Consider the following 19,389-nt stretch of genomic DNA (forward strand, 5'->3'; position numbering starts at 1 on the left):
TTTGTGAAACTGGATCGTGGATCAGTCACCATCAGTTCTTCCAATGATACATTGAATCAGTTTAAGATTATGGTGATTTTTGTTTTTGCCATTTCTTCCTTTTCATTAAAATGATTTTGATTTACATGCTTTATAGGCTGTCTTTGTTGACAACATATTTGACAGGGCACAATCTATTGTTATATGTTTTAAGCTTGCCTATTTTGGAGACTCTGAAAATGTGATGACCTTCTTCAAAGATATCGGCATGCCCATGGCAGAACACTACAACCCAGCAGACTTCATAGGTGAGATGGGGCAGTTGAAGTACCACCAAGCCATAGTTATGTCAGAATGTTTGTAGATCCAGTGGAAGAGGGAGTACAGATGGAAGGAATGAACATCATTACAATCTTATTGCCTGTGAGAATTTGTGAAGGAGTAGATCCATTAGGAGTTACAGATAAGGAATACAGATGATTGTAATGTCCATCTGATTGGTAAGTCACTATTCTATATAAACCAGTACAAGTCTTGTGGTCAATCTGTAAATGAATCAAGGTGTCATGATGAGGCCAAGAGTTTGATGTGATACCTCTTGTTTCCAAGTTCAAAGTTGCCTCTGTTTGAAAACTGAGTTATCATCAGTGGCATTTGGAAACTATACCTCATGTTGTCCCACTCTTAGTTTCTACAAATACATCTAAGTAAGCTGTATAAAGTACAAATGTGCCAGTGGATTGATGTACAAGATTTTAGACACTGATTGTTTGTGCACACCAACTTTTACCATTGGCGTTGTGGTGGACAAGTCCATTCATCTTGTATAGTCCTGTATGTCCTACTGTTGACACCTGTAACTTGTTATGCAATGAATGGTATAGTCCAGTATTGCTGGTTGCTCTCAGGTCATGAAAGAATGGATGAGGATGTGTATAGTATACAGTGGGGATTTGACATCTTGTCAGCTGGACCAGGTTGAATGTAGAGAAGTACATGCAAAAACATTGTAGATTATCTTTTGAGGCGTGTAACATAACTTGACTTGAGTATTGTGATATGCCCCCAGTATACTTTTTGTCGAGATATGCATCAAACATGGATTTATATAATTGTATCTTATCATTATTAACATAAAGCTAATATGATTTGCAGTGGAGAAGTTGCGAGAAGATGAGAAGACTAGGAGGAAGATAGTTGATGCAGCTGATGCCATCAGGTACATGATATACTTGTAGCGGCTGTTCCAACCACCTCCTGCCTGTATTAAATGATAGGAGTCTAGTTCGGCAACTACATGAATGGTACATGATATACCTGTAGAGGCTGTTCCAACCACCTCCTGCCTGTATTAAATGATAGGAGTCTAGTTCGGCAACTACATGAATGGTACATGATACACCTGGAGAGGCTGTTCCAACCACCTCCTGCCTGTATTTAATGATAGGAGTCTAGTTCGGCAACTACATGAATGGTACATGATACACCTGGAGAGGCTGTTCCAACCACCTCCTGCCTGTATTTAATGATAGGAGTCTAGTTCGGCCACTACATGAATGGTACATGATACACCTGTAGAGGCTGTTCCAACCACCTCCTGCCTGTATTTAGTGATACGAATCTCGTTCGGCCACTACGTGAATGGTACATGATACACCTGTAGAAGCTGTTCCAACTTCTTCCTGTGTACATGCAGTAATAAAAGACTTGGTATCATTAACTCAACCTGTTGCTGGTATTACTGGTCACTTCTGACTCCTCCTTCACACCTTAATATGAAAATTTAGCTTTGATAATTATCGGTTTTCAGAGGAACAGACAATTGGCCATTAGTTTTGAGAGGTAACACTGATCCTGGTTTGAATGATGATCGCACCCCTCTGACCACCATCCGTCGGTCCTTCAAACCCAGCCTCAAGTATCTCACACACAGCCCCATCTACAGGAAAGTCAGCAAGCGACTGCGAAGAACTGATGCCAAATTTCAGCCAGATATTGAAGGTAAAGAATCTCATTTCATGATATATGAAATTGATAATGCTTTTCATATGAGCTCTGGACCAGGTGTTGATGTTTGTTGGGTGTGTAGCACTTGCTTCTTGTGTTATCACTGTCTGTTATCATCTGCCCTTTTAGGGTCCTTTGTTGATTCTGGGATAGAATTGGTCCACAACAATGTGTATTGGTTGTACTAGCAGCTGATGTCAGGCTTGGATGTAGCCTGAGTTTATGGTGTGCTGCACAGTGGAACAATCAGACGATTTTCTGCATATAGCCAGTGTATGAAATAAGCCCCAAACCCAGCCCAACATCAGGGCTGGTAACTTCAAAATGATACCAGCCAAAAATGGATTTAACCATATCAGACACCAAGATATGGTGAATTTACTCAGATGTATGGAACATCTAAATATTCTACCAGAACATCAGACTGGCTGTAAATTTAGACTGTCCATCAGAAAGTCTCGGGCGATCGGACAGGCTTGATTTCATACTCTGATATAGCCACAATATTGCTGAGTGTGTCATTAATCATCAAACCATCTTTGCATTCCTTTCTTGTCATAAAAAACTGACTCAAATGCTGATCAGAGAAAATAACTGATGTGTAAACATACACAGATGATCTGTCATCCTATCAAGTCACAGCAATATGAATGGAATATTACTGCCTGAGACACACTCACTCACTCAAACTTGTAATCAGAAGAACGATTCAGTGTTCAAAATCGCTACTGAAATTTGAGAATAATCATGAATACGGAAATATTTTTCTTCCTACTTGACACTGAGCCTTTTAAAGATGACATGCCTGGAACAATGTCTAAAGTTGCATTAAATTCAACTCACTCACTCACACTGCAGCTTCTGAGACTGGTAGTGTTGACATGCTCAACCTGAAGGAGGATAAGGACAAGTGGCCGACTGGGTTCTTCACTCAGTTCAAACAGCTCACAGTGCGGACCTTCAAGAACTCCAAGTCACGGATCCTCAACAAACTGCGTCTGCTTGAGGCATTGCTTCTCTGTGTGTTGGTCAGTCTGTTGTGGTTCCAGCTTCCCCGAAATGAAGAGACACTGAGAGACAGGATGGGAGTGGTGAGTGTTATAAGGAGGAGAGCAGTGAGCCATACACAGATGTGAAGGAATATAGAGGCGAGATTTGGAGAGATAGGAACATGGAGGTTCAGAAGGATGGGAGCACTCTTAGAAGGATGTGAGTGGCGAGAGTAAGAAGGATGCCAGCAGTGTGAAAAGGATGTGAGTGGAGAGGGTTTTAGGGATGTGACCGGTGATCTGGCAGTGTTAAAGGAAGCAAGCAAGAAAAGGATGTGAGTGGAGAGGGTTTTAGGGATGTGTGATCGGGAGTTAAAGGATGCAAGCAGTGTAAAAGGTGAGTGGAGAGGGTTTTAGGGATGTGATTAAAGGGCAAGCAGTGGTTGAAAAGGATGCAAGCAGTGTGAAAAGGATGTGTTTTAGGATGTGATCGGGGAGTGTGAAAAGGATGCAAGCAGTGTGAAAAGGATGTGAGTGGAGAGGGTTTTAGGGATGTGATCGGGGAGTGTTAAAGGATGCAAGCAGTGTGAAAAGGATGTGAGTGGAGAGGGTTTTAGGGATGTGATCGGGGAGTGTTAAAGGATGCAAGCAGTGTGAAAAGGATGTGAGTGGAGAGGGTTTTAGGGGATGGATGATTAGGGAGTGTTAAAGGATGCAAGCAGTGTAAAAGGATGTGAGCGTAGAGAGTTGTGAGTGGGGAGCGTTAGAAGGATGCCAGCAGTGTGAAAATGGATGGGAGAGAGGAGTGTTAGAAGGAAGGGTACAGTGTTAGAAGGATGTGCATAGGGAATGTTAGAAGTATTTGAACAGTGTGTAAGGAGTGAGTGGGGAGTGTTAGAAGGATGGGAGCAGTGTGTTAGAAAGATGGGATTGGGGAGTGTTAGAAGGATTGGTGGGGGAGATTTAGAAGGATGTGAGTGGGGAGTGTTAAAAGGATGGAAAGTTGACAGTGTGTTAGAAAGATGGGATTGGGTAGTGTTCCATCGATATAGCAGTGAAAGTAACAATGTTAGAAGGATGAGTGGGGAGTGGGAGAAGGATGGTTTCTTATTTAGAAAATCTTTAAATATGACTGGTATGATTTGAAATCAGTGTACCCAGTATTGTATCATCTTAAGACCATCATTTAGCATTTGGGACACAATATCTTAGGTACCTTATAGTGTGTATAAATTATGTTTACAGATATTTTTCATCGCACTCCATTGGAGCTTCACACCACTGTTTGATGCTGTATCAACATGTGAGTACTTTATCATGTTGTTTGTCTGACTTCTGGGACTGTTGTGTAGATATTTGTCATATTGTCTGTCTGTCCACAAAGAGTATCATGAGCATATTTTATGTGTGCCTTATCTGACCTCAGTGATGATTGTGTTTAGTGTTTGCCCTTAACCCTGAAAAGCTGCAGACCCTAAGGACCCAGAACCATAAAAAGTTGTGGGTCCTGGTCAGAATGTGTAGGCCCTATATTTTATTATGGAAATAATACATACTCTTATTGGGGATGGAAAAGCTGTCGGCCATAAGGACCTGCAGAAAACAAAAGCTGTGAGTCCCAGTAGTTTTCAGTCGGCTTCGGGGCTTAAGGACCGATGTTAATTTTGAACGCTGATTGTGTTGTTATGTTTGATGATCTGTGTTTGTCCAAACACTGAGGGTGTGTGAATTTATATCTTGTGTTTGTCCGACAGTACAGACTGTAATGGTTGTGATGGTGTATGGCATGTAGTAACCTGACAGTCTCCAATATTGAAGCTATATCTCGTGTTGTTTGTCTGACAGTCCCCAGTGAGAGGGTTGTAATCCAGAAGGAGCGCTCTGCAGGCTGGTACCGACTCTCAGCGTACTACTTTGCCAAGATGACCAGCGAGCTGCCTCTTATCCTTCTCCTGCCCACAGCCTTCATCATCATATCATACTGGTGCATTGGACTGAACGGAGCTGGGCCGTTCTTCGGGACGATCTTCACCGTCATGCTGGGGGCCATCTGTGGCCAGGTAGGTCTACCTTGAGTTCAGGAAAGGATGAAGCAGTCATCTAAGTCACTCCACTTACTTTGCAGAGTTAGGTCCCTTTACTGTGTCAGTATCCTGTGATCGTGGGTTTTGAATCTGATATGGCTCTAATTATGTATGTTGGTTTGTCAGGATCATGCACATGGTCATACACTTTCAGAGTCAGGTACCTAATTGCCAGCACACAATTTAACCCTGACCGCAGCTTCCTCAAAAACTGGAAGTTTGACAACTGGTAGTCTAGATCACATACTTTGTGTCCCCTTCTGAAAAGTGTATATTGTTATGCCTCATCAAATCCCAGATGGGACTCAACCCCCAAAACATACTTAAATCTGTTCCTTACTGTGTAATCCCTAATATAACATGTTACATTTGACCACATTCTGAATGGCATTGTGTGTAGTCACACCATCTGTCAATCAAGCTATGTTACAACTGACAAGTGAGAAAGCCTGCTGTGATACAGAATCAGCCATTTTGTCAGACACTTTTAGACCTTTCTGACTTTTATAAAAGTCACAAATATGTTTTAACACATTTTTACAATGTCCAGAATTGCGATATTATCTCAATATAGAGATATTTTTTTAATACCTGTACATGTTGACAGCTAATGCGCTCCTATTTTTGGATTAAGGTGAACACATTTCTGAATGTGTGCATTGACACGTTGGAACCAATCATTCCTAAATTTTTATTATCTGTTGCAATGATGTGGCAGAATTCTTGTGTTATACATGTATGTTTTACTATTGTTTTGTTTCATTTGACATGGATGCATTAATTGCTTTGCAGAGTATTGGTTTGTTCCTGGGGATTGTGTTCATGGACTTTCAGAAGGCTATGTCCATTGTGACCCTTGTTATGATGGCTATTATGCTGCTTGGTAGGTGTACTCACTTCTTCTTACCTGCTTTGAGGGGCAATTCCCCACATGGGTACAATGTATGAATCCCATTTCTGGTGTCCCCACCGTGATATTGTTGGAATATTGCTAAAAGCAGCGTAAAACCATACTCACTCACTCACTCTTACCTGCTTTGAAGACTAGGCTTAAGGCTTAACCTAAAGGCCAGTCTTAAATGTCAATCTGGAATGCCAATCAGATCTTTTGCTCTGATCAGTCTTCAGTAAGATCTGACTTCTTGTCAGTCAGCTGATCATGTGTGATAGGTTTCATTACAATATTTCACCCAGCAGAAATTTGATACACGGTGGGATAAGTCATGTGACTATTAACTTTCTAGCGCCTCACAGGAGGGCTTGAGTTATCTGGGGTAATGCTAATCAGATTATGCGCTTTGAGCAGGATATGAAGCCTGACAAGGCACGTTATAAATATTCTTCTTCTTCTGATTATTATTATTTATGGTTTTTGTAACTTAACCATTTGGAAGGCCAGAATAATTCATTGACTTTCCTTAAATTACCCCAGGTGGCTTCTACACACGCCATCTTCCCTTCTGGTTGGACTGGATCAAGTACTTCTCCTTCCTGCACTACACCTTCCACTGCCTCATGGTGCTGGAGTTCTCCGGAGATAAAACTGTACAGTAAGTGTCTTTGGTTCAGTGGAGATGAAATGTTGAATTTGTAAGTGTCATGGTCTTGGAGTTGTAGAACTGGGGAAATGCTCTTGTTACAGACATACAAACAGCGAGTGTTGGGAATTTTTAAAATCTCATAATTGATGATTGGTTCATTAAAATCTTTCAGTCATTGAAAATAATTGGTTAGTGTCATTTATCAAAATGTCCTGTTATGGTTGTTAATGCACATAATAATAAAGAAAAAACATGTTTGGTTGGTCATTTTGTCACTGCGATCAATCTTCAATTATTTCAATCACTCGGAACTCCAGTACAAACAGCACAGTCTTGTAATTATAATCCTTCTCTTCGAATTGTGCAAACAGCTGTCTTTTAATCATATTCCACTGGGGGAAACAGCTCAGTTTTGTATCAAATCCTTCTGTTCCAATTGTGAAAACAGCTACTGTATTGTGATCAAATCCTTCTGTTCCAATTGTGAAAACAGCTCTGTATTGTGATCAAATCCTTCTGTTCCAATTGTGAAAACAGCACAGTATTGTGATCAAATCCTTCTGTTCCAATTGTGGAAACAGCTCTGTATTGTGATCAAATCCTTCTGTTCAAATTGTGGAAACAGCACAGTATTGTGATCAAATCCTTCTGTTCCAATTGTGGAAACAGCACATTATTGTGATCTAATCTGTCTGTTCCAGATGTGCAACCACCACTGGGGCCTCCCAGTTCAGCAGCTGCCTGACTACCAATGAAACGTCCGTCACCAACTACCAAGTCTTGTCCTTCTATGAAGTGCAGCCATCCTACTGGGTCTATGTCTTTCCCCTCATCTTCTTCATCTGTTTGTTCCGGCTGCTTGGCTACCTCATCCTCAGATTTGTCCACAAACCCAGTTCTGTCTGAAGACCAGCAGCTCTCAGTGGACGTACTTCTAGTGATATCTCCATACTGAGGTGTACTAACCAATACTTTAACAGGATTGTGTGTCCCATGCTTCACTAACATAAACTGGGAATCAGTTGTTGCCCGATGTTTTCTCAGTGAAAACATTCTTAATTGTGTGTGCATGTTAAGTATTATTAACATTGCTATCTTGCCTGCAAGAGTAGTCTCCCTTCCTTATTGAAACCATAACTGTTGCCTTCATAAATTGTCAGTCTTTGTTTCATCAGACAAGTTATGTTGCTGTATGATGTGCCACTTGGTCAAAATCTAATAGAACAAGCTTCTTACGAAGCACCTCAAGGACAGTAAAAATTGCAGCAATAAGCTTCATCACAATGTTAAGTATTTTTGTCATATGCATATAGCTTCTTTTGTTCTGTTATTCATTGTTTTTACAGAAGTTATTGTATCTATTGATCTGTTATATTATGAACAAGATCTGAGCATTGCGTGGATGAACAAAAATATCTCTTATATCTTGTGTTCATTGGAAGGAAGGTTTCTGAGGAGAGTGAGTAAGTGAATGTTGGGCAACACCACTACAGTTATTTTGCAGGCACTGGTGGCGATAAATTCTAACAGCTTAATCATATCATGGATAGTGAATGTTGAGGCAGGTGATGTCAATGTTGTTATTGCAATAAGCTGCTACATCTGTATGTACAGCATCATACAGAGGTTAGGCAATAAATTTTGAAGAGTTGATTTACAAAGGAATTTGTCTTGTAATAGATAGTCGAAATGGTATTGGAGGATTTTAAATTTTGAAATTATGACTTGTGAAAATGTTTTAGTCTTTACGATCCATTTTCTTCCTGATAATATTGTAGTGTACAATATTGTAAATAAGTGGAGAGTTCAGAATACTCTGTCTTTCAATATACTCAGATGTATGTTGTACTCAGTGATTGCATTTTGTAATCTAATGGTACTACTTGGAACATTATGAATCAACATTTTTAGGACAGTAGTCTAACTTTGATGATTAATGGTTAATTTGTTCTAACAGTATACTCAGGAATTGATATGAAATCCTCAAAAGTAAGTTGTGGGTCAACTACACGCTCATTATGTGAATGTCTGTTCAGTAGGATTATGATAATTTGTACTGTTCCCAGTGTCAACTCTGTGGTTGCTATTTGGATGCTGTGTATTGTGTGCTATGTTCATATTTGTTGAAATAATTTTCCATGTGTTCATGTCTTTTTTATGAAATATTGGGAGGTTATTTGCTGCTTCTGCAAATGAATTTTTTCTTTGTTGTAAAATCACCCACTTTATCTTGAACTATGTTTCTTATTTCAAACTTTTTAAATCATTTTTTATATTTGTATGGATTCTTTACAGAACTTCTGTTGTTTCTGAGTTTGATGTTCTTAAGTCAGAACCAGACATAATGTGTCTGTGTCTGTATCATAACTTTTTACTGACCTAATACTGATATGCTATATTGCAGCCTTTTGTCCTCAGTCAATACTTCATATATGTTGTTCTATCACCCTTGAGTATATGCGGCCAATGTGTAGGGTAATGGTGTGACCATTTGGATTAAGCTGAAGGAAGCGAAGCGCTTTATAACATAGGGAAGTGATCCCATATCTGTGCCTGAATACTGTGTGAAGCCTACTGTTGTCTGAGGAAGCAATGTATACAGTTTGTCGTATTTTCGCATGTAACTTTGATAGGATCAGTTCCCCACATGGGTATAATGTGTGAAACCCATTTCTTGTGTCCTCTGCCATGATATCGCTAGAATATTGCTAAAAGCGGCTTAAAACTAAACTCACTCACTCATTGATAGGGAGACAAGTCTTTTAGTAGGTTACATGGATGGTGATCATTAACAAAATTCCTGTGACTTGACTGGATGGTTGAATACAGTGGCTATACAACAAATTACCTGGGTGATCGAGGAACATAGTGTGTACAAACCTGTGAAGTATGTCAAGTCTGCATATCAAGTTCCCTCCATAACTTGTGTTCATCTATTGGTGAACAGGAAAACAATCTCGAGATGTGCATCCACAAGATCTGATTTGAGCCAAGATCTATTCTGGGATTCCCTGATACTCTATGTGTGGCTTTCTGTGCCTTCTACCCTTATCTTTAAGTCACAGTTATATATACCTTGTTTATTGAATGGTTTTGTTTGCAGCATATATTTACCTGAACAAATTGTACAGTATTTTCTAAGGTGTGCAGCTGCCGACCTAAGCATTGAGAGCTATTTTTGTCTGTACACATCTACCTACAACATAGGTATATTAAACTGTGGTGCTTCTATTGAATGTCCATGTAGGTGCTATGATATATACACCATCTTAGCTTAACTTTTACAGGAGAATTGTGATGATCCTGGTGATACTCTTGTGTAATCTTAACATATCTATATATATATTTCAAAAATTGATTTATAATGTATATTTCTATATATTTTGAGTAACGGAAAAACTATGTTTCAATATTCCTGTTATGATATGTAAATATCATGTAAGCACAGTTTAAACTATGTATTGAGAAAATAATATTGTTTATGTTAAAATATATGTTTATGTATTGTTGCAGGTTTTGTTTCATTACAATGTTCCTGAACAAATTCATTATGAAGAAATTGTTGCAGCAAGGGATGGCTTCGCAGATGTTTTTATCTTCCCATCTTTTTAACTTCCTTCATTCCAGGCATATTGCCATGTGGTTCATGCAGGCATAAGGAAAAGAATATTTTCGGTCAAAACAGTTAAGCAGTTTGTCGATGGTTCAGATAGCTGTTTTATGTGTCCTATAAAAGATTGATACTCAGTACTGTTCATCGGTGTAAATAAAATTATTACTATTATGTTAAGTATTTACTGTTCTGGATGTCATATCTGTTGAAACAATGTTTACTAAAATGATCTGAACTGTCTTAAAAAATGGCAGCCTCTCTTCACATTTAATCATAATAAAGACACATTTGGTTGTCTTTCAGATTTGATTATTTTATTAGGTAATAAAATTTGAACAAAGCATAAATTGTATTCAAATACACCATTGTTCTGAAACCAGTCTGATGGGTAATCTCATCATGTAAGAGGACATATGCAGGGGAGGACATATGCAGGGGCGGATACAGCTTTTTGATACAGAGAGGTGCACAGTTCGTTGTCATGAGAGTTTCAATGGCCATTCATGACAAAAGGTGTGTATGCGCAACCCCCCTCTGGATCCACCTATGCATATGTTACACTATTGTAGCTCTTGGTTTTGAAATTTGAAAATATTGATATATGAGGAAAAAACAAATTTTCAAATAACTATTTACAGGACAATTTGTTCATCAGAAGGCATAAAACAATTACAAATTTGTGTTTTAGAGCAATAATAAATTCAATTTTCCTTGCCTGCATGAATCTGATGCTGTGTGTTCAAATTGCTCACTGAGTGATCTCTTATTTTCTTTTTTAAGTTTGTTCCTCTATCTGTGATTCAAAATAAGATATATAACCCAAGGAATGCGTATGTATGGCAGCATGTTTCATGCATAGCTATTGTGTGAAATTACCAGTACATGAATACTCTGTATTTTTAGGTCTCATCTCCTGCAGTTTTGCAAATCAGGATGAGATCATAATCTTTCCTGCCCACTCAGGCACGTGGGAAGCCAATTATTTCGTGGAAGCCCGATAGGTTGCAAAGCTTTTTATTTAGATAGTATTGAGGACTTGCCCAACCTTTTTAGCAACATTCATGTGTAAGCCAGGGTTTTATAATGGTAGCTATGCCCCTGCCACTGCTTAACTTTAAGACATTTGTAATTTTGCAATAAATTAAATGATGTTTCAAGATGTCTGATGGTGTGAGGAGCATTACGTGTGGTGTTTGTCATGTAGAACAGTTATATCCTGAAGTGGGACTTTTTAAAAAATCCAGTTTATAAAATGAAAAGTACAAAAAATATATAGCATGTTTTTTAAGTTGCCAAGCAGAAGTAGAATGTTTAAGAAAATGAAAATCTCATTTACTGTCACCTATCCAGCCAAAACATTTGTTGTATCACTTTTTCTTTCTATTGACCACGATTATATTTTTATACCTGCCTACCTGAATTATTGGACCCCTTGGCCATATCTTTTGTTGTTGATTCCTTCCTTTACAACCAAGCAAAGAACTGATACTCGATACTCTGCTGCTGTACCTCATGCTGGCAAGTTGATCTCTTCACTGGGTCAGTATCGATTAGGGGTAGAAAGATACAGCAAGATTGGATAGGTATACCGATACTCATAGTCTATACAAATTACAGTGCAGGTTTCAAGGTAAAGTTATCTGTGAAGAAAAGTATATTTGCTATCATTGGATTAGTGTAGTTTCACCCCCAGTATTATATCTCCAGGCCCAAATGTTTCAGGGCAGTGTGTTGCTATGTGAATCTGTAAACAATATGCATTAGGATAAAGCTGATTGAATGCTTTTGTATTTTGGTGTACACCTGGGTAAGAGTGGGTTATGATCAAACTAAGATGTTGTTGGCATTGTAGTAGTATGTAGTGCAACTCAAGATCTGATATATTCTCTAATTATGTGCATGAGAAGGTTGGCACATGTAGGTTTGATCTCAGCAGGAGACACAAAGTATGCTATTATAGTCATGTGATCTGAATACTCTTTTACCTTGAAAGAGACATGAAAAAATGATTGTGAAATGTGTTTTGGTCAATATGAAAAGTGATTATGGTGGCATGTCATTGATCTGATATGGTTTAACTTCGTTTTAGAATATTTTTACACTAATGTGTGAACAGGCCTTGTAAATGTTTTCTCTTATATGCAATGAATGAGATTTTCCTGGTGTTCTAATCCTGTAAGAACAATTATATTTATTCTTGTATGCATGTTGTCAAGAAAATAGATGTTATTTATGCATAATATTGGCAATGTCTTGTAACTTGAACATAAAACACATAAAGGTGAATAAATGAATAAGAAGTCGGAAGTGAAAATGAATTTTTCATACAGTGGTAATGGACATCTTGGTATGACCGACTGATTTGGGGCATTTTCTGTTGTATAATGTAGGCTTTTTATTGTATTAAGGCAACTCACTAATTTTGTACCTGGCATTATATAAGGCAATAGAAACATCAAATAACCTAATCAAGCCCGTTTTCAAAAGTGCATGAACTAAACTTCTTATTAATCTGTGTTTACATGGATCCAGTTCTCCAAATTGATCTTGAGACTATCATAAGCAGATGTTAAATTGCTTGAGTTGTGATCACCTTAGCTCTAAGATTCCTTTGTGGAACAGGTCCATGATCCTTTATTTCAAGGTTGTGTAGCAGAGTTTATTTCAGAATTGTTCTATATTAACTATATAAGTGCTGTTGTGAATTAAGAGTCACCAAGACATAGCCTTGGTCATGAGCTCAAAAGCAGCTTTATTTAATAAAAGGACAGTTTTACAACCACCAGTTGTTTGTATTTTCTTAAAGAAAACTCTGTGCGAGTTCCTGACAATGTTTGCCAAAATTTAAGATTTCAGGGGTGTTGTTTCATTCTCGGGGATGGTGGTAGCATAGCCCATTCACTAGTCATGCTGAAGAACCGATTCCCCCCCACATGTGTACAATGTGTAAAGCCCCTTCTTGTGTTCACTGCAAGGATATTGCCTGAACATTATGGGTAAAGCCATACTCACTCGTTTGATTCTGCAGGGAGCAACCTGTAAATATTTGACTACTCAATCCAGTGGCATGTCAAGTTGTCACATGCAACAATACATGCTATTCGGGTACATTGCCTCTTAATCAAGCAAGTTGTTGAACCTGGCCACCTAATCAAATTGGTTGCCTCTTGCCACCAGCTTCGGTTGTTTCGAACTCCTCAAAGGGTGTCAATTTAGTCGATAAATATGACTGTACTAGGTCATATGGCCTGAAATATTAAATAAAACTGTCTGTCTGTAATTCAGTTCCTACACACAACCAGCAAAGGGATGCTGGAAACATATTAAACTGAAGGTTGATTACAACTCGCATGAATATTTAACGGCATTTCTGACATCGCAGTGCATGCTGGTATTTGGGGGTGAGGAAACCCAAAGTGACATGGGTGTTAGACCTTTGTCCCGTTAGAAACAAATCACAGGTACTGAGTGAGCGAGTTTAGTTTTACGCCGCACTCAGCAATATTCCAGCTATATGACGGCGGTCTGTAAATAGAGTGTGAACCAGACAATCCAGTGATCAACAGCAAGAGCACCGATCTGCGAAATACTGAGCGAAGATGAAACATCATAACCTGAGCAAATCCTGGCATGGCTCCTACAATTGGCCCACACTCGAGTCCAGATGACAGTTTCATTTGATGACAGCATGTTTCCAATATACACATGGATAACACTAGCGACAAGGCCTGTTGCAATTATTTCCTCCTACAAATATGTTATAGTTACATATGCAAGATATTAGATACTGATTTACTGGTATGCACATGAAGAATACCGAAGAAGGCTCCATTGCAGGACTTTTCTACTCTAATACTTGATCACTTTTACTAAAAACCAATCACTCTGGAAATTATTACTAATGTGCAACACTTGTAGAAGACAATTGAAATATCAAGTTGTATCTGCCCTTATTCTATACTCAATGGGCTCCTGGAGAGGCTACACAGTTATCTCTCAAATATTGTCATCTTCCCTTCTGTAGAACAAATCACAACAGAAAAATTCCCACCAGAAGTTTATTACATATACAAGTGTCTATTCCCTTGGTGGACCACCCCGACCGCGACCGAAGCCACCTCTGAATTGGAACTCTTGTGTGGCACCGGCACCAACATCAGACTTCTTGTCTCCGGCGCCAGGTGGGCCTGCCTTTCTGTACTCCTGCCTGTCACGGTCCATTCCAGGTCGGCCGCCTGGCTCAGCAGCTGAAACAAACACCGCCATTGATGAAGATAACTGGAACTAACACAGCTGATGTCAGGAAATAACAACACAAACATATCATAACCCTTACAAGAAAATAACAGTCGGTACCAGGAAATAACACCACCCAAAAATACAGCTGGTTTCAGGAAGAAACAGCTGATATGAGGTAAGTGAGTGAGTTTAGTTTTACGCCGCACTCAGCAATATTCCAGCAATATGGCAGCGGCGCTGATACCAGGATATAAGAGCTGACACCAGGAAGTAATATAGTCGATGAAAACACAAGGAATTGTTAGACAAAGTTAAAATATTTTACCAAATCTGTTGGCCCTGAAAATGTAGCTACAACAGCCATCAAAATTAAGTGTGTGTGTCTTAAGGTGAGGTGAGGTGAGGTGAGGTGAAATTGGGTTTAACGTCATGCTTGAGAATATTTCACTCATATGACTATGTGCATGCGTGTGTATGTGTATGTGCATCTGCTTGTACTGGCCCAGACTGAAGCCGGTATTATAGTGCTAGCCCACCTAGATACCATGCCACAGTGAAACATGAATACCCCACTCAGACACATTATACTGACTCCGAGCCGACCAGTCCTTGTTGTACCCATTAATGCCGAGCACCAAGGCAGGGACCAACAAGTACCATATTTTAACGTCTTTGGTAAGACGCAGTTGGGGATCGAACCTGTGACCTTCCGCTCTCTGGGCGGACGATCTAACCACTACACCACGGAGATGGTGTGTGTGTGTGTCTTGAAGTCTGATCCTGTGTAAAATTTGAAACTTGGGTCTCCATAATCTGTACAGTTCAACAGGGCATCAATCACTTGTAACCCCCTGCATCTGATGTTTAATTCTGAAAACTTCACGTAGAACCAAAATAAACACAGCATTAATTGCAAGCATCGGTTTTGTACTTGGTAACATACCCTTTGGCCTGGGCCTGGCCGTCTCTGGTCGGGTCTGGCGTTTCAGTGTGGCAGGGACGATCTCTGCTGGCAGGTGGAGGAAATCCCTCAGGTACTGGATACCTTCATTTGTCAAGTACCAGTAGAAGTGGCGCCATGCAAACTGTTCTCGCACAAAGCCCTTTGATTTTAGGCTCTGTAATGGTAACAATAAATATACACAACACTTTAAAATAACTACTGTGCATTATATATTGAAATGTGATGTTTCTTGAAAACTGTACTTTTGTCTTTCATATATCATGCTCAGAGACATATCTTTTTATTTCATACTGTTTAAATGGTCCCATAAGCTTTTACATCTACTTGACAAAATGGTAAAAAGAAGCTCCAAATGTCTAGTAAGAAAATTACACAACATGATTTGACAGAGCTTCATATTTCAATTTCAATGACACTGATTGTCAAAATCCTTTAAGCAATGACGCAATGACAGAAGAAAGTCTTTTAAAACTCTGCTAAACATAAAATCAGGGAAATATCTTTGAGAAATTTGCCTCAAGCAAACTTGCTGTTACTCTCAAACATGTGTCAAATGCAGCGAGTCTATGTGGAATACCAACATTGGACTGTTATGTGTTGTTCTGATAACTAACCAGTTTCGGGAAGGTAGACTAGCATGAATTTTGAAGGGTGGCCATGGTGATCAAAACTTTTTGTCTAGCGTATGGTTTTGAGTGAGTGATGCCGCTTTTAGCAATATTCCACCATTATCATGGCAGGGGACACAAGAAATGGGCTTTCTACCCATGTGGGGATTGAACTCGGGAATTTGGTGTGACAAGCGAACACCTTAACCACTAAGCTACCCCACCTGTGGATGACAGCCTTGTCCACAAGAACATGAAGAGTAGCAAGACAAGGATGATCTCCATGGGATTTACATTGCCAAGATGAGTCACTGATTGTCATTTTATACACTGACATAACGACCCAAACATATTGTGATATACAACAATAAAATCACTGTTATTCTCTCTATGCATGGATAAACATTAACTTTAGACCTGCAATTATCCAGGGTAATGCTAACTATGAACTTTGCTGATGTACCAGAGAATAATATTCTGCCTTTTCATCCACTATTATTGTAATTGTTAACCTGTTAATCGTAGTAAAACATCAACCCAACAACAGCATCATGAACAATACAAATTTACCAATATTTTGTCACTGTGACATCCCACAGACTCATGGGGAAAAATTGCAGCTGTGGGGGCACAATAGCACATGAACATGACAAACTTACTGTGCAAGCTTTGATGACATGGAGGTTGGGCACATCAACATCAGGATGTTTAGGAGCAAAGAAATCTTTCTTTGCCACCATAACACCCTCCTTAAAAAGGTATTCATAGATAGCCACGCGGTTTTTCTTGGGCATCAACATTCTGAAAAACAAGAATATATAACATTTAGTTATTGCAAAGCAAAAAAGGGTTCAATATGCATGTGATTGTAACAATCAAATATTGTCATGGTACAAATTAACACCTTTTCTTAAGTTACTATTTCTTAGGTTTTAGGAAAAGCGAGTGAGTTTGGTTTTATGCTGCTTTTAGCAATACTCCAGAAATATGGCAGGGGACACCAGAAAAGGCCTTCACACATTGTACCTATGTGTGGCATCAAACCCGGGACTTCAGCATGACGAGCCAACACTTTAACCACTAGGCTACCCCACTGCCCCTTTTAGGAAAAGGGGAGATGCACTCATCCAATGGACATGTTTAATAGTTTGAAGAACACATCTGAGTGAGTGAGTTGAGTTTTACGCCTCACTCAGCAATATTCCATCTATATGATAGTGGTCTGTAAATAATCAAGTCTGGACCAGACAATCCAGTGATCAACATCGACCTGCGCAATTGGGAACCGATGACATGTGTCAACTAGTGGTGTTCCGATTAATTGAAATAATCGAAGATTGGTCGCAGTGACCAAAAGACCAAGCAATCGATCACATTTTCTCATAATCGAACATAAACAATTTTGGAACTACTGTTTAGTCTTTAAAATACTTGACAATGGAACATATCGTTGAAGTGTCAGGGCCTGAAAATGTTTTTAATTCTTAGAAAACTCACTTCACTAACTGAAAAGCCATGACTGAATATTTCTTAAGACTCCGGGAAATTTATGTTCATGATATATTAGCCATCACTTTAAAGTAGCAAGTTGCATCATGTTATTCATATCTGCAATAACAACCTGGATAGGAAAATGTTCCTTGGTAATGAATCAATCATCAGTTGTGAGATTTCAACCAATTCCCAACACTAGTGTCAACCAAGTCAGCGAGTCTCATCCGATCCCGTTACTTGCCTCTTACGACAAGCATGGGTTACTGAAGATCAATAGTATAACCCAGACCTTCACGGGTCAGAACACATTTGAAATACTACCATCTGTTTACAGTTCAATTTAAGCCCTTTTAGATTCTTGAACTGAGATGATATATTTGTCATGAAATTTACTCAAAGAGCATCACTTGAAATTGATGTGTGAAATAATTTCTGTCAGCACTAATGTGCTGGGCCAGCTGAAAAAATCAAATTTCAGATGTAAGTAAACAGTTCTTTACGATGCCATAAACCAGAAGACTGACTGACAGAGTTTGGTTTTACGCCGCTTTTAGCAATATTCCAGCAACATCACGGCGTGGGACACCAGAAATGGGCCATAAACCAGAAGAAATCTGGTTAGTTCAAATTTCAACATGGATGGAACTACAAACTGATTCAATATCCAACAGACTCCTGTCACAGCTGAACATGACATTGTTTTCAGAGACTTGCTATACTATCTCAGTTTAAAATGGGAAAGGAAGGATTGTATATTATCGACTAAAATAAAGAAAATGAACATACCCATGCATGACAACCTACATTTTGAAAGAAAAAGGAAGTAGCCACAGAATGCTGGCCAGTGTTGATTCTAGGTTATCTATTGTCTTCATCACTATTAATGCTGAAGAAAGTAAACACTAACCCTTCAATAATTCTTCACAAGATTGTATATTGCAATCATATGCATAGACAAATACCTAAATACCTAACCTAGTCCACGAAATTTGATCTTGGTGACCGTACTGTACTCACAATGCTTCACATCACAAGATGGGTCTGTTACAACATGAAAACTGCAATGACATTTCTCTTGCTAGGAATTTAACAAGCCCATGTGATACCATCTGACCTTGTTGATATGACAAAAGAGTGTTCATTTTCTTTTTTCTTACTTAAAATTTGCCTTTACAGATTTAGTCACTTGTGATCACATCTTAGAAAAGCTGGAAAACGTAGTTTCGATGTTTAAAGGAGACATAATTCGCAAAATTCGACTTATGGACTACTTATTCCGCCATGATTATTCAATTCTGTTCCAATCATATAAACAAATTAACCAACATAAAGGAGAAACAATACTGTATGTGGGGCTCAGAATACATACATCTCAACATTATCGGTTGTCTTTACACTACAACGTTATTTTGAAGGTGTAAACATGCCTTCATGTGTCGTTGACTGATGAATCTATACATACATGTGGAATAAAACAGCCAGTTGACTGATAACTTGAATATTTTCAAAGAAAAGATGTCTTTGTATTCAGAGACTAATGTACTATCAACACATAGACGTGATTTGGAACTGGATGGTACGCTTTAATTGCTGATTTTGCCAGATTATATTTCCAAGTAAAACATACTTGACGGACAGTGATGGCCTCAAACCGGAAGAGGAATTCTTCGCGTTCGTTGAGCGAGAATTTGCGAGACAGTTATAATCCGGACAAGGAAAATCCTTTGATGTTAAAGGTGATATCGTACATATATTTATCATTCTTGCAAAGTGAATGTCACTAGTAACAAAAACCAAAACTTCAAAACAAAAGAAAGTGCATGTTCAATGATGATAATGCTACTATTATCAAACTATTATGAAAGAAATGT

At 38.8% G+C, this 19,389-nt stretch overlaps 2 protein-coding genes across 4 annotated transcripts in view; one reads left to right on the plus strand and one right to left on the minus strand.

Annotated features, from left to right (window-relative positions):
• Positions 1 to 12,995, plus strand: part of LOC124256233 (ABC transporter G family member 21-like) — a 48,008-nt gene extending 35,013 nt beyond the window's left edge. For both annotated transcript variants that reach the window (XM_046690205.1, XM_046690203.1), the window contains exons 7-15: positions 194 to 287; positions 1,135 to 1,198; positions 1,790 to 1,980; positions 2,845 to 3,077; positions 4,221 to 4,278; positions 4,821 to 5,035; positions 5,852 to 5,942; positions 6,492 to 6,609; positions 7,302 to 12,995. In XM_046690205.1, coding sequence (XP_046546161.1) covers positions 194 to 287; positions 1,135 to 1,198; positions 1,790 to 1,980; positions 2,845 to 3,077; positions 4,221 to 4,278; positions 4,821 to 5,035; positions 5,852 to 5,942; positions 6,492 to 6,609; positions 7,302 to 7,506 — 1,269 coding nt within the window. In that variant the 3' untranslated portion in view covers positions 7,507 to 12,995. The remainder of the gene's footprint in view (positions 1 to 193; positions 288 to 1,134; positions 1,199 to 1,789; positions 1,981 to 2,844; positions 3,078 to 4,220; positions 4,279 to 4,820; positions 5,036 to 5,851; positions 5,943 to 6,491; positions 6,610 to 7,301) is intronic.
• A 1,262-nt stretch (positions 12,996 to 14,257) lies between these two features.
• On the minus strand, positions 14,258 to 19,294 carry LOC124256234 (40S ribosomal protein S10-like). 2 transcript variants are annotated; one of them, XM_046690206.1, is made up of 4 exons: positions 19,146 to 19,294; positions 16,684 to 16,825; positions 15,396 to 15,570; positions 14,258 to 14,460 (listed from the first exon to the last, which is right to left on the minus strand). In XM_046690206.1, the coding sequence occupies exons 1-4, from the start codon at positions 19,277 to 19,279 to the stop codon at positions 14,291 to 14,293; spliced, it is 621 nt and encodes a 206-aa protein (XP_046546162.1). In that variant the 5' UTR covers positions 19,280 to 19,294; the 3' UTR covers positions 14,258 to 14,290. The 2 variants fall into 2 exon arrangements, with proteins under 2 accessions (XP_046546162.1, XP_046546163.1); XM_046690207.1 differs by lacking the exon at positions 19,146 to 19,294 and adding an exon at positions 18,981 to 19,004.
• Between the last annotated feature and the right edge of the window lie 95 nt (positions 19,295 to 19,389).

This window comes from Haliotis rubra, unplaced genomic scaffold (genome assembly GCF_003918875.1).
Source record: "Haliotis rubra isolate DU_JTF1 unplaced genomic scaffold, ASM391887v1 Scf620, whole genome shotgun sequence".
In the NCBI taxonomy this organism is placed as follows: Eukaryota; Metazoa; Mollusca; class Gastropoda; order Lepetellida; family Haliotidae; genus Haliotis; species Haliotis rubra.